The sequence below is a fragment of the Rattus rattus genome, chromosome 1, assembly GCF_011064425.1.
Source record: "Rattus rattus isolate New Zealand chromosome 1, Rrattus_CSIRO_v1, whole genome shotgun sequence".
NCBI lineage: Eukaryota > Metazoa > Chordata > Mammalia > Rodentia > Muridae > Rattus > Rattus rattus.
Window position 1 is genome coordinate 48,150,369 of NC_046154.1, and position 15,079 is coordinate 48,165,447.

Below are 15,079 nucleotides of genomic sequence, written 5' to 3' on the forward strand. Positions count from 1 at the left end.
TCTCATCTGTAAAATGTAACAGCACTGGCCTTGCACAGTGTTAAGGTCTGGAAGCAGCATTCCAAGGTGCCACACAGCAGTGGCACAAGGGAGGCCCTTAGTAAACTAGACCATGGGGTTGGGGATTTAGCTCAGTGGTAGAGCGCTTGCCTAGGAAGCGCAAGGCCCTGGGTTCGGTCCCCACCTCCGAAAAAAAAGAACCAAATAAATAAATAAATAAATAAATAAATAAATAAATAAATAAATAAACAAACTAGACCATTAGACCATTAAAAGCAGAGGGCTGACATCAGCCTGCTGGCCCATGGAATCACTCAAATAACCAACCATAATGTGGGATGGGGTGGGGGAGATATCTTATTCCAGCAGCTCTTGGTTCTGACTGCAGCCAGAATCTTCTGGAGGCTTTAATTTGTGTGGTTCAAGGCAACAGCCCCACTGGAACCAACTCTGTAAGGGACTCAGGGATCCCAACTGCAGTAAACTAAGAGCCTCTGTCATGCAGCCTGACCCGAGCTTGCTCTCAGAACTCCATGTATTGCAAAGGCAGATCACATCTCATGTCACTGAGACCAAAATACCCCAAAGAAATGACCCAAAGAGGCAGTATTTGGGTTTCAGTTCAGTCACCCTGACTTGCGCTTGGTTGCAGGAGCGTGTGGCTGGAGGTGGCTGTTCACTTGACGTCTGGCAGAAGCATGAAGGGGAACGCAGGTGGTTGGCCCGCTTTCTCCTCTAAGTCTGTCCAGCTGCTGTGATTCTACAGTAACTCTACCCTTACACACACACTGTCAGGTTCCCAGTGCATACACCTGCCAAGCCCTGAAGGCTCCCAGGACCAGCTTTGGAGCCCAGAGACCTTTTTATGAGGATTTACCTTCATTGGCAAGTTGTTTGAATTTAGGGTCGACTAGATTTACGAGGCTCACCTCTGGAGGTGTCTCAGAGCCCGTCTAGAGTGTCAACCAAGGTGGCAAGACTCACTGTTCCATGGACGAGGGATCTTCCTCATCTGGATGCTGGAGCAATGCTGTGGAATCCGACCATGACTCCGTTTCCCACAGAATCTAGTCAGCTCTCAACCAGTCACTCTTGTAGCGACGGGAATTCAATTCTGAACCCACAACAAGGTCACTGTGGGGCTGGAGTGTGCTGCTCCTGAAGTCTGGGAGACACTGTTTAAAGGATTTCCCAGTCCCTGCCCCTCCCCAGTGAGGCAGCCGGGGAGAGCAGTCTACTGAGTGTACTGCTGAAACTGGTGTTATCTTTGGTTCAAGTTAACACGCACACAAAGTTCACCCCAAAGGCTTGACTTTATTCAATCAGCAGAACATGATCTCAGTGCTGAAGTGACCCAGTACGGTCAAGTATCTGGAGGTAGCTTTGGGCCATCTGGCAGTTATGACAACTTTTGGGGAAGCATAGAGGCATGAGCAACCGGACCCATGTGTCTTGTGGAGCTGCTCAGTGAGAGCCCTAGGACCTTATAGACCTAACTCCATCACCATGTTCAGATGGGAATCCCAGGCCCCAGTGGGCATGTGGGGGTGTCAAGTCACCAGTGAATTAGCAGCAGCCAGGTTCTTGACTCTGCAGCTCGGGGCTTCTCAGTGGAGAAGGGCAGCTAGCCCTGCTCTCTGGAATGAATGAAATGCAAGGCGTGTGCTCAGACTGTGGGTTGGGGTTGGGGAAGCATCCCCCCAGCTTTCAACCATTCTTGTCTTATACCCAGAAACTCAGCTGGAGGGAAAGTGACCCAGGTCTCTTTGTCACCTTTCAGTCCTCCTAACAGAAGAGTCTAAATGTAAAAGGCATGGCATATGGTAGCACAACCAGCCCTGGGAGGACCGAGTTAATGACTAACTACAAACCATCACAAGCAAGGAGTGGTTTTCCTAACATACTCTCACCATCCATTTCTGGAGAAACCACCCAGGAGGGAAGTGGAGGGAACTACAGTGTTACAGTGGACACCAAGCCTGGGGGCAGGTGTGGTTGGGCACTTAGACAACATGCACGCCAGTCAGCAGTTCCATGACTCCCTCTTTGGTGAGGAAGACCACCTCACCAGTGTTCTGGGACCAAACCTCAAAGTGTGCAGGGTCCTCCAGGGCCCTCTTGCTTGCAATGATCACAAAGGGGTAGCCGAGCTTGTTGGCATCTTTTAGTCTGTTTCCAATGGTCAGGTGGGTCCTGTCATCCAGCAGGACCTCCCCTCGGAGCTGAGGCACAGCCTCTGTGACGTCATCATATAATCGCTCCACAATCTCTGTGGCTGCTGCCTCCTTGCTGCCCTTCTTAGGGGGTATGATGCAGACTTGGTAAGGAGCCAGGAGGCTGGGCCAGCGGATGCAGTCTTCTGTAGAGAGAACTTCGATAGCAGCAGCCAGGATCCGAGTGACTCCCAGGCCGTAGCACCCCATTTCAGCCAGCAAAGATTCCCCGTGGGCATTGGTAAAGTGGGCATTGAAAATGGAAGAGTACTTGGTACCGAGGTAGAATGTGTGCCCCACCTCGATGCCTTTGGTTTCTGTCAGGGGACCCTGGCAGTCAGGGCAGATTTTTTGTGACAAGTCTACTATCTCTGTGTTGGCTGAGAAGTGGCAGCTGGGACAGACCACAAGCCGGTCCTCTCCAATGTCCACTGGCAGTTGGAATTCATGGGACATTGTGCCCCCAATGCTGCCCACATCTGCCCTGGCCTTCATCCATCGCAACCCCAGCCTGTCAAAAAGCCTACAGTAAGCATCACACACCAGGCCATAGGTCTCCTGGGCAGCCTCAGAGGAAGAGTCAAAGGTGTACATGTCCTTCATATAGAACTCTCGGCCACGGAGGAGACCAAAACGGGGCCGAGGCTCATCCCGAAACTTCCTTGTAACTTGGTACAGCAGTAAGGGAAGCTGCTTGTAGGACAGTTTCTTCTGGGAGGCAACCAGTGCTGTAACTGCTTCCTCATGAGTTGGTCCCAAGCAGTACTCTTTGCCATGCCTGTCTTTCAGTCTCAGCAGCTCCCTGCCCATCAGGTCCCAGCGGCCGGTGGCCCGCCACAGCTCAGCTGGGCTGAGGCTGGGCATGTTGATTTTCTGCCCACCAATGGCCTGCATCTCCTGGTCTATCACCCGCACAAGCTTCTCCACGGCACGAACTGTATAGGGCATGAGGTGGTAACAGCCAGGGCTCGCTGGAAGGATCAGGCCCACTTGCAGCATCAGCCGCTGACTCTTACAGGTCAGGTCACTAGCTCTGCCCTCCAGAGAAAGCACCTGGTCTTCCCGAAGGTTCTGAGGCTGGAACATGCGGGATAATACCAAGCGCTGCCCTCTCCCTGGTGCACAGTGGTAACACTTGCGGACGATGCACCTGGAGTGACGGAGGCTGCAGGTAGCCAAGGCAGACAGTGTTCTGCATCTTGTCAGCAAACCTTCCATGACACCCTGGTACATGGAGAAAAATGAGTCACGTGGGTATGATGGTTATAGCTGCGTTCTCAGCCTGGGCTCCAAGATGTGGATCCTTCCATGTCTATTAGCTTAAGATATCACAGTACCACTTAAAGAAATTCATCCGGATATAGTGACATATGCCTTTAATCCCAGCACTCCAGCACCTGGGAGGCAGAGACAGGCAGATCCCTTTGAGTTGAAGGCCAGTCTGGTACATTGTGAATTCCAGGACAGTAAGGGCTAGGTAGAGACCCTTTTTAAACAAACAAACAAACAAACAAAAAAAAAAAACTAATAGCAACAACAGAAATTCATATTCTTCTGCCTACTGTGAGAGAGCATCCAGTTGTCCATGCACAAGCTCCAGATAAGGCAGCCTGGATCCTAAACCAACTTCCCACTGGCCGCTTCCTGCAGCCTGGCACATCTGGGTCTACCCGTGTGTGCTAAACTTTTATCATGAAATGATATAACCATCAGATTAGCTTTGTACATTTCCTGCGAGAATTTTTTTAAAGACAGGGGAAATTCTTACAACAGTTTTGTTTTGCCACATGCTATGTGCTTGGTGATGTTTGATATTGTTACTATTTTAGGACGTTGGGGAAAGACCCTGAAACTAATCAGTTGTAATCTCACAAGCAACAGCTGAGGGCAGTTTTTTGTAAGCCCGTGTCTCGATCCCCACTAAGTCAATACTGCCAGGCACTGTGGCACACCCTGTAATCTCAGCACTTGGGAGCCAGAGGTAGGGGGATCAGCACAAGTTCAAGGCCAGCTAGGTTTGCACCCCTGAGTTCCAGGACATCGGAGGAAATGAAAATCTGCCTCAACAAAAGTCAGTGTTGTTTTTAACTGTCCTTCTCACCACACATTCCTGGTCAGTTTGCATCTTCACTGTCCAAACTGTCTGTTGAACTTCTGACCTATATATTCTCCCGTCTTAGGAGATCATAGTACACAGCTATTTGAAACTTGGTGAGTCAGAATCTCTTCAATGGTGCCCCTGCAGATTTGCGTATTATCCTGCAAAGTACCCTCTGGTCAAACCGGAAACCTGCCCTCATCTCCTCTGCTCCACAATTCTGTAGCATTCTTTGGTCCTCTGGCCCTCTGCCTGCTCCACCTGACCAGCCTGCACCTCAGTCCAAGCTACTATCACCTTTGACTCGGCCTGTTAAAACTGCCATCCACTGGTCTCCTTGCAATGCTTTCACTTTCAACTTTCCAAAATACAGGCAGAGGTAGTGACAGTTTCCTGCTACCTTGGAAGTGTACTGCAGATCCCACCTTTTCCCGTTTTCTCCCCATCCCAGGCACACAGTACATGAACACACGATCCAGTCAGGAAAGCTGCACACAAAGCGCTTACACTGCCCGGTGCCATAAAGGTTTGTGTATTATGATGCCCAATTCATAGGCTCTGCGATAAGCCAATTTGTATAAGGCGACAGCAAAAGGCGCAGGGCCATTTTGGAATGCGGGAATTTGCCTCCAAATACTACCAACGTCAGCGCAACATAAAACAGCGATGAAACTTCAAACCCCGCTCTAAACTGTCTTGGCCTTTACGAGGGGTTAGCATACTGCGGTCACTTCATTCCTCTTTAAAACCCTAAAGCGGGTGAGCCACCATTCCAAAATGGGCCCTTCTAGGAATTCTGTGACTCTTAGGGCCACGCGAGGATGAGTAGGGCGGAAGTGTTGCCCTCAAACAGCGGGGGTGGGTTAAGGTGAGCTGCGAACAAGCACACGACTATCCAATAGCCTGTGGTTGTGACTGACAGGATGCACACGGGAGAGCGGACACCAACCAGATCATGGATGCATGTGTCCAGAAACTGTGCCTAGATTCACCGGGCCCTCCCTAGTCACCCTTCAAGTCCAGCGGCTACCCACGCTCACCAGCAGCACTCTATACCAGCGCCGGCCTCTTCAGTCACGCGAAGGCAATGCGCCTGCGCCGGTTTGGCCCGAGCCCCGCCCCCTGTATTTCTCACCAATCGGAAAGCCACACTCACGGAAGGGGGCGGGATGCTCTGGACCCACCCTCTGGAGGGAGGAGTGAGAGGTTTTCCGGAAAGTAAACCAAAGAGCCACGCTCTCCCGCCAAGATCATAGATTGGCCTGGTAGACCACGGTTCCGGAAGTGCTCGCTAGGAATTAGCAGGGTGCAACTCTATGATCAAGTCCTACTTTTAAGGATTTGAGTCTTTTTTTTTTTTTTAATAAAAAACTGCCCATGGTTAGGCCCTGTCTTAATCTTAAAGAACAGGTTCATTGACAACACAAGGAAGCTATGTTTCAAATCTATGCTATGATTAAACAAGCTACAATTTAAATGAGTTTAGGATTGTAAAAGTTGCAAAAGGTCACCTCTATTACAATACCCAAGGAAACCTTTTTTAAAAAAATGTATGAAGCAGAGATGGGGTTTAATAAAGACATTTTTATATACGCTTAGGCACTGGACTTAAGAGAGGGGAGCTCAGAAACTGGAGAGCACCGATGTGGGTTTCTTAAGACTCCCCGAGCTTGAAGATGAGAATTGAAACATCTGTTACTGTGCTGTTAAGAGTCACTGCTGCGCTTCGGAGAATCAGTGTTCGGTTCTTGGCACTCACTTCAGCCAGCTCACAATCATTGTAACTCCAGCTCCAGGGAAATACAAACCCTGCTGAGCACTGAGGATACCCACTCCCACTCCCACACATACTCACCTAAATGAAACTGAGTCTTTCCTCCATTCTCAAGATGTACATGTTTTACATAAGTGTGTTTGTGGTGTGAGTATTTGCTTGTTTGCATGTGTGTAGGAACATATATGCATGTGTGCACTAGTGTGTGGAGGCCCAGGGCTGACAGAGGTGTCTTCCATCTCTCTCCACCTTATATATTGAGGCTCTGAACCCCATTCATGTTTTCATGGCACCCACTTTACCTGATGAACTGTCTCCCTAGCCCTCACAAAATATTTTCTGAATAATTACATCGTATAAGCTACTGTTGCGGCTGTGGGTGAAGGACCATAGTTCTTACTGAAGTGTGAGAGCTATTAAGAAGCTTGGCCTGGGGTTGGGGATTTAGCTCAGTGGTAGAGCGCATGCCTAGCAAGCGCAAGGCCCTGGGTTCAGTCCTCAGCTCCAAAAAAAAAAAAAAAAAAAAAAAAAAAAAAAAAAAAAAAGGGGGAGGGACAAGAATACCCCCTTGGAGGGAATAGGGAGGCAAAGTTTAGAACAGAGGCAGAAGGAACGCCATTCAGAGCCTGTCCCACATGTGGCCCATACTGGCTGTGCCACCAAACTAGATAAGATGGATGAAGCAAAGAAGTGTAGGCCAACAGGAACCAGATGTAGATCTCTCCTGAGAGACACAGCCAGAATACAGCAAATACATAAGCGAATGCCAGCAGCAAACCACTGAACTGAGAATGGAATCCCCGTTGAAGGAATCAGAGAAAGGACTGAAAGAGCTTGAAGGGGCTTGAGACCCCATTTGAACAACAATGACAACCAACCAGAGCTTCCAGGAACTAAGCCACTACCCAAAGACTATACATGGACTGACCCTGGGCTCCAACCTCATAGGTAGCAATGAATAGCCTAGTAAGAGCACCAGTGGAAGGGGAAGCCCTTGGTCCTGCTAAGACTGAACCCCCAGTGAACGTGATTGTTGGGGGAGGGCAGTAATGGGGGACTTGATTGTTGGGGGAGGGCAGTAATGGGGGAGGATGGGGAGGGGAACACCATTAGAGAAGGGGAGGGGAGGGGTTAGGGGATGTTGGCCCGAAACTAGGAAAGGGAATAACAATCTAAATGTAAATAAGAAATACCCAAGTTAATAAAGATTTAAAAAAAAAAAAAAAAAAAAGCTTGGCCTGGTAGAAAGTAGGTAGGTTATCGGGTTCCTGTGAAGGACCCTAGGGGCTTTTGCCAGCCTTACACCCACATCTCAGGTCAAGAGTAGGTCAAGTACGAGCTTCCCACCTCAGGTCAAGGCTAGGCCAAGTTCCATTCTCCACCCACAGTTCTTGGGAGGAAGAGGGACATTCTTGAAAAAGCACAGAATGTACTCACTGATAGTCACCTGACCCTCTGGTCCCAGATAGAGTTTGAATGTATGTCATATGCTTGCTAGCCAATAGATTCAAAGGTCAATATGCTTAGCCAGTATGTTTAAACTGTAACCTTACCGATGTAACCTGCACCCCTAAAAAATATAAAAACTGCTTGTCATAGCCATTCGGGGTCGCCTTCTAGTCACTTGCCACAAAAGGCTAATTGAAGTTTGACCCCGATGCGACAGAAAATAAACCTCTTGTGTTTGCATCTAACTCTGTTCTTGAATCTCACTTGTGGGGTCTCCCGGTAGTTAAGACTCACTTCAAGCCTTACATGGGGAAGAAGAGAATACAGTGAAACTTTAGCAGAGCAAGTATCTTACCCAGCTTTCTGTGGCTGTGATAAAGACCTTGACCAAAAACAATTTGGGGAGGAAAGGGTTTGTTTTAGCTTATGGGTTACAGTCCAACATTGGGGTCAGGGTGGGAGGTGAGGAGTCAAGGCAGGAACTCCAGACAGGAACCTGGAGACAGGAATTGAAGCAAACACTATGGAGGAATACCACTTACTGGCTTTTTCCTCATGGCTTGCTCAGCCACTCTTGTACAACCCTGGAACACAGGTGCAGCGGTGGCATCACCCATAATGCACTGGACCCTCCCATGTCAATCATTAATCAATTGACGTTCCTCTTCCCAGATGACTCTAGCTGCGTCAAGTCGACCAAAAAGAAAAAAAAGAAAAAAAGAAAAAAAAGCAGGCAGCCAGGAAAACAAGATTTTGATAAAATTAATTAAAAAAACAAAATTCACACAAAAACCCAAAGAAAGAAATAACCAGTTGCCAGTCAGAGCGTATTAAATGTTCTGAAGACAAGTTAACTTAAAAATAAATGGGGAGGGGGAACTGGATGACTCATAGGGTGTCCATGGAAAGCCACCGAGAAGGTGGCATTTTAGCAAAGACCTGAAGAAAGGAGGAGGCAGGACTTGTAGCTATCTGGGGGAGAATGTTGCAGGCTTGAAGCAGAATACAGAGGGCCCTGAGCAGGAGCTTCACTCCAGTTAGCCTATTCAACACTGACTACACTTTATAAACTGCCTCAAGTGTGGGCACCCACGGCAAGGCCAGATGACTCAGATAATGACGCAGACAGCCCTCAGCTCCCCAGGAACTGCGTGGACAGCCTATGATCAGCAGCAACACTGGGCTCAGCAAAGCCCTGTAGGAATCCAGGGAAGGGGGTGCTTTACTGAGGAAATTGTCTTTACCTGAGAGAAGAATGGTTGGCCAGGCAGAGGGACCAGACACTCAGAGGCCTGAGGCAGAGTGTGATGAGGTATTACATGGGTAACAGGCAGGTGGTGGGCTGCATCTTTATTTCTCACAACTCCTGATGTCCCCAGAGTGATAAAGGATCAGAACCTAGGTCCCCCAAACCCCAATAAGTCAGATCTGGCCACCCATCCTCAACAAGTTGGGACTAGGAGTTAGACTCTCCGGGAGGCAAACAGACAGGGAGAGGGGCCATGGCTAGGTGAATTTCCCAGGTGACCGGCTTCATTCATACTCACCCTCCTGACCTGAAGCAAAAGCCTGGTAGCTTAAACAAATGAAGGCCTTGTAGGCTTTTGTCTCCCACCAGCGGGCTACATGATGCTCTGTTGACCCAACAAGTCCCAGGTCTGCTCAGGACAAGTCACACAGCACTTCCTGACTGATCAACCATCCTTGCTTTTTTCAAAGCGACCAACCCTAAGTTGGGGAAGGAAAGCTCTTTAGTGGCTTTAAAAGCCTAACCCTAGAGAAGAGTCTCCCTTTTAGGCTTCCTGAGTCTCCCTTCTGCTTTGCAGAGCGTCTTTTTCTCTGTGTGTCTGCTGCACATATCTGTTGCCCCAGCAGTAAACGCCGTTCTCCAACTGCTAATTCTATCTGAGGTCCTTGAGGTTTCTCAGATGCCCTTGTGGTGCTTCAGATTTTCCCGTTAATTCTTTAACTGGCAGAGAAAAGAAACCCAATGAGGACCTCTAGACTGTATCAGTTCAAGATCCCTAGACTGCATCAAAGCCATCACTGTCTCTGTTCTAGCCTGACCTGAAAGGCGGTCTGACAAATTGCCATCCACTTCTGGGAGACAGAGCGCCTTCTGGGTGGCTCAGACTTTTGCCTTTTTCTCCCCCTTCGTGTGAGATTCCCGGAGGAATTTTAATTTCTTGGGTGCATTGTTTCCATAGCCAGAGAGAGGGACACAAGTGCCTCTTTAAGAATAGCTTCATTCCTCCCAGGTACACAGGCTTCACCGAGACAATGCTTGACACCCAGGCCAGAGCAATGTTGCATTCATCATTCCTGAAGCAAACAAGATTGGTGAAGTGGGGTGAGCCCAGGCATCCGTACCTCCAAGTCTCCCATAGGACAGTTCTAAGCCCATCTGAGTGAGAAAAGATACTAGGCAACCTGGTGAGGGAAGGTGGTAGACAGACAGGATCATCACAGCCTTGAGTGCAGGAAGACATGGCTTGCACAGGTGCGAGAGAGCACGTGACTGTAATGTCTGTCAGCCTGCTTAGAATGGCCAGGCTGAACTAGCCGAGTGGCCCTGAGTTCTTCTGTCTCTAAGAGCCACTCTGGGTCTCCGCAGCCCAGCTCTATGTGAGGGATTTTCCTTGGGGACTGGGGTCCTGCAGGGTTGTTTTTTGTTTTTTGTTTTTTGTTTTGTTTGTTTGTTTGTTTGTTTGTTTGTTTTTGAGCTGAGGACCGAACTCAGGACCTTGCGCTTGCTAGGCAAGTGCTCTACCACTGAGCTAAATCCCCAAACCCAATCCCGCAGGTTTTATTGGGGCAATATTCTCCCTGCTGGGAGAGAACTCATGTTCAGAACTTCTTGGGATCCATGTAGCCTTTTCTTCTCCCTCTGCCCTCACACATGGCTATGTCCCCTCCAATCTAGAAAACCTAGGTAGTGTTCTTTGTACCCTGAGGTATTAATTACTTCTCAATTAGCAGTTCCCAGGCTGAAGAGCCCAGGGGTCTGGAGAGGCCTAATGACCTGTAGTGTTTGTGCCATCCCACACCTTCACGACACTTACCAATGGTAACTAATTAAAGTTCATGGGTCCCTTGGGAGGCAGGCAGAGCAGTGCTGGAGTGAGCTGTGAGAGCACTGAGTATCACAGCCTGGAATGGGGACCTGGCCAGACAGCCACAGTCAGAAGAGAGTTTCTCCCTGTGAGGAGTCCAGGGTGGCAGAGCCCCAGTGTCTGACCTGCCATGCTAGCAAGCTTCCTGGGAGATGTTTCAATCAATAAATAGTAACTTACTGGATGCCTGGATTTATAGCGCACATTGCTAGGTTAGCCCCACAAGTTAGAAAAGTTCACTTTTTTTGTTTTGGTTTGGTTTGTTTGTTTGTTTGTTTTTTGCTATCAAAAAGAAAGCAAATGAAAGAAACGAGCAGCTTGCCTTGTCCCACCCTCCTGGGCGCCTCCATGCCTCAGTGGCTTTCCCTGGACACGCTTGGATCTTCTTGAGGACCACAGGTCTGGTTGGTTTGTGGCTTAACCTATCAACCAATAGAGGAAGGGACAGCTTGTCTACCCCTTGGATAGCAAGTCTGACACAAGAGACATCCCTGCATCCAGAGCCCAGGACCTCGAACCAAGAGGGACTCTAAGATGGGCGGAACGGAAGATTCCGTTCATGATCGACTCCCCTTCTGAGGAGATTGCCTTTCAAAGAAGAGGGCACAGTACTTTGCAATGTCCTCGGATGTGACGTTCAAGCATCAGAGAAAACTTTAAACTAAAAGCGCGGTGTGAGTAGTGACCAGAAATGTATTCAGATCATTCTGTGTGCTCATCTGTGGAATTAGGTAACGACTTGTAAGTAATTAGTGTGATCATGTGTGGAGAGTCTGCAAAGGGCAGCAGCACCCAGTGTTTAACGGAATCTTACTTACAGCTAATGCTCCAGTATGGCTCTCCCTGTTGTCTTCCTAGCTGACAGCCACACTCCACACACACACACACACACACACACACACACACACACACACACACACACACACACACAGGATTCACTCCTTCACCTCCTCAGGCCTTTACTTAACGGTCCCCTTTTCAGCCAGGGCATCTTCTTCCCCATGCGGTCCACGCCCACCCACAGCATCAGTCCAATGCCTTACCTGTCTTCCTCAGTTTTCTCTCTAGGACTTGTCACTGTTTAACCCAGTAGAGACTTTTGCAATTTGGTGGTTCATCCCACCCCCCCATCCTTCCCTTCCCTTCCTTACCAGAGAACATAAGTACAGTAATGCCTGTCCCAGGAGGCACCAAACATTCTCCTTCAATAGCTGAACAGTACACTAAGTACTTAAGGCCCAGCAGGCCAGAGGGCCCTTTTCATAACTATTCAATTAGATCTAAGAGAAGTAGTCATAGGAGAATGTAAACAAATAAGTATGGCTGTGTTTCAATAAAACTTTATTAAAAAAAAAATAACTGGTGTCAAGCCAGATTCAGCCTGTAGGCTATACTTACCCATCCACTGGGCTGGATCATTGAGTGGCACATTATGAATGCCCAACAAATGAATGAATTAAACAGTGAATAAAAGAATGCATGGACAGGAGGCAAGTGCTGCAGTGCCTCACACACAGCTGGTATTCAATAAATACTCCAATACCCCTCCCTTCCTGCCTGGCACTTGGGAAATTCAACAAGATAGGTTAGGATAGAGAGAGAGGTGCTAAGAAAGTGCTGTGTGAGGATTGGGATGGTGGGGTCCTTCTGAGAAGAGAGGATTTGCAGGGGCATCTGCAGGAGGGTTCTCCGGAGAAACAGAAAATCATAGACTGTGTGTGTGTGTATGTGTGTGTGTGTATACACGTGCGCATGTGCATGTGCGTGGGGGGGGTGCATGCGAGTGCACATGTGTGCGTGCAGTTGGCTCAGAAGATTACAGAAGTCTGTATGCTCAAGACCCATAGACTCGGCCAGCAAGAGTAGCTGGTGTCGTAGTTGGAGTCCAAAGGCCTTGCTGAAGGGAAGTCTATCTTTGTTCTACTTCAGCTGAATAAGGCTACACACATTGGAAGGCCGTCCACTTTACTCAGAGCCAACAGGTGTTAATACTATTCTCCCCTAAATATAGGCTCACGGAAACATCCAGAATAGCGTCTGACCAAATATTGGGGCTCTCTGGCTACCAAAGTCCATATGTGCTAATATCACAAAATGCTTGCTGCGACTGGGTTAATTTCTAATTGTACTTTTAAAAATAATGTATTTATTCTTTTATGTTATTGCTGTCTTCAGACACACCAGAAGAGGGCATCAGATCCCATTACAGATGGTTGTGAGCCACCACGTGGTTGCTGGGAATTGAGCTCAGGACCTCTGGAAGAGCGGTCAGTGCTCTTAACTGCTGAGCCATCTCTCCGGCCCCTAATTGTGCTTTTAAAGATTTATTTTTTTGAGGTTTATTTTTGATAGTGTGCCTATGTGTCTGTATGTTATTATGTGAAGGTGGGTACAGGGCGGAGGCATCAGATTCCCCCATGGAGCTGGAGTTACAGGCGGTTCAGAGTTGCCCAATATGGGCGCTGAGAACCAAACTCAGGCCCTCTGCAAGAGCAGTACGCGCTTTTACCTGCGAAGCCATTTCTCTGTTTCTGGGATTATTTATTTACTCATGTGTATACACACATGTGTATTTAGCGCATGTATGTGTGAGTCTCCATGGAGGTTAGAGGAGGACATCGAATCACCTGGAGCTGGAGTTATTCTGAGCCACCCCAGGGGTGCTGGGAACCAGACTCAGTCCTCTGAAAGATCAGTTAGTCTTAGCTGCTGAGTCATCTGGGCAAGTTCTGAAAAGCAGAGCTGTGCCTTACATTCCCGGGGCTGGAAGTCCACTCTCAAAGTACTGGAATTTGATTCTGGGGAAGCAGATTTGCTATTTTTCTCATCACTGTGACCAAATGCCTGACAGACACAGTTTAAACAAGATGTTAGGACGTCCTGCAAGCCAGCTCAAGTATCTATCCCCTAGGTGCCCTGCAAATATCTCCCTCTATCGCCCACCCATACACGTATTATTTTGGGCCTTCAGGATAGGTGAAGGCAGAGTTGGGTAGTCAGTCTGTGTGCGTGTGCAATGCCATGGGCTCTGGCTTCCCCTGGCAGATAGGTAGCAGACAGCACAGGGCAATGTCACAGACTCACCCCTCACGACCTACTTCCACCATCCAGGTCCCACATTTCACCTACGAGTCCCTTCAAAACAGCACCACAGACTGAGGAGACTGTGTTAAAATAAAACGAGTCTGGTCTTGGGTCAGGGTCCAGGGGTATCCAGATTGATCTTTGCACACTGTGTAGGCCATGAATGCTCTCCAAATCACCAGGCTTTCGGCAAGGAATGTAGCAAGCTGCACTCTCTAAACACAGCCCCCACCTCCTCCACCACTCCACCCACCAGATACTTGCATTCCAGGCAGCCCTGGAGGAGGCTGGCTCTAGCTGGGTGGGACCCAGAGTGGAGGCGGAGAGGTGCTAGCTGGGGGTGGGAGTGGGGGTAGCTGTCAGGGGTTGAGGGCAGATTTAGAACAGGTGTGGAACCTGATGTGAGCAGCTGGGAGTGGCCAAAGTTGAAAGAGGTCCTTGTTTCTGTTCTCATCAGCAAGCCTGCCAGTGACCTTGACCTCTAAGAACTGGGGGAAGTGGGGGGCTCTAGCTGGAAGCTCTGAGTCCACAGTTCTGGGATCCGTTTCCATCTGCTCATTTTACCGGTGAGCTGTAAAGTGCTAAACGTCAGTACCCTCCCCTTCTCTAAACAAGAGGAAAAAAAAAGTTAACAGCGGAGGAGATGTTTCACTTCATTTGGCATCCAGCCACCACCAACTATGCAGGGTGCTCCCTTGGGGGCTGATTAGGGATAGAGAGAAACCCTGCTCTTCACAGCTTTTGGCTGCTTGCAGCTTCCCCGTGAGCATCCAGGCTAGGGCTGGAGGCTGGAAACCAGGTCAGAGCGCAACCTGACTGGCAATGCTCACCAATGCTCACCACGGCCCTGTAACAGGCACCATAATAGGAAGAGAAGAGGTGCAGAGGAAAGAGTCTGCTCAAGGCTACTTGGCTTATTATGCTCCTGTGGCCCCAGAAAATGAACTCAAATTGGGGGCTGAAGTTTCAGGAAAGAGTCCAATTCAATAAAAGACAACACCTGTTGAAAAATGAATTGACTTTTTTTCTTGTGGATTTCTTGCTTTATTTTTTCCTTTTTGAAAATTTATTTCTTCTTTCGTTTGTTTGGCTTTCCAGGCGGGCTATCACTCTGTAGCCCTGGAGCTCACTATGTAACCCAGGCTGGTCTTGATCTCAAGCAGCCGTGCTTCGGCATAAGTATGAGCCGCGATAGCCGTCTAGCAATTAATTCTTCTGTGATGTGGCAATCTGCCTGTCTGCTGTACGCAATTCTATAGACACTTGGAATATAGAACACACAGCGCTTGGGAGCCTTGCTTTCCATGGGAGGCTAGGGAGGATGAGAACTAGGGTTCTTTACAACTTT

At 48.7% G+C, this 15,079-nt stretch overlaps 1 protein-coding gene across 3 annotated transcripts; it reads right to left on the minus strand.

Annotated features, from left to right (window-relative positions):
* Positions 1–370: 370 nt before the first annotated feature.
* Positions 371–5,405, minus strand: Pars2 (prolyl-tRNA synthetase 2, mitochondrial). Of its 3 annotated transcripts, none has more exons than XM_032901111.1 (2): positions 5,352–5,395; positions 371–3,610 (listed from the first exon to the last, which is right to left on the minus strand). In XM_032901111.1, exon 2 carries the CDS (start codon positions 3,444–3,446, stop codon positions 2,004–2,006), a length of 1,443 nt encoding a protein of 480 aa, XP_032757002.1. In that variant the 5' UTR covers positions 3,447–3,610; positions 5,352–5,395; the 3' UTR covers positions 371–2,003. The 3 variants fall into 3 exon arrangements, with proteins under 3 accessions (XP_032757002.1, XP_032757010.1, XP_032757018.1); XM_032901119.1 differs by having other exon boundaries at positions 1,295–3,437; positions 5,352–5,405; XM_032901127.1 differs by lacking the exon at positions 5,352–5,395 and adding an exon at positions 5,261–5,341 and having other exon boundaries at positions 1,295–3,437.
* Positions 5,406–15,079: the final 9,674 nt, after the last annotated feature.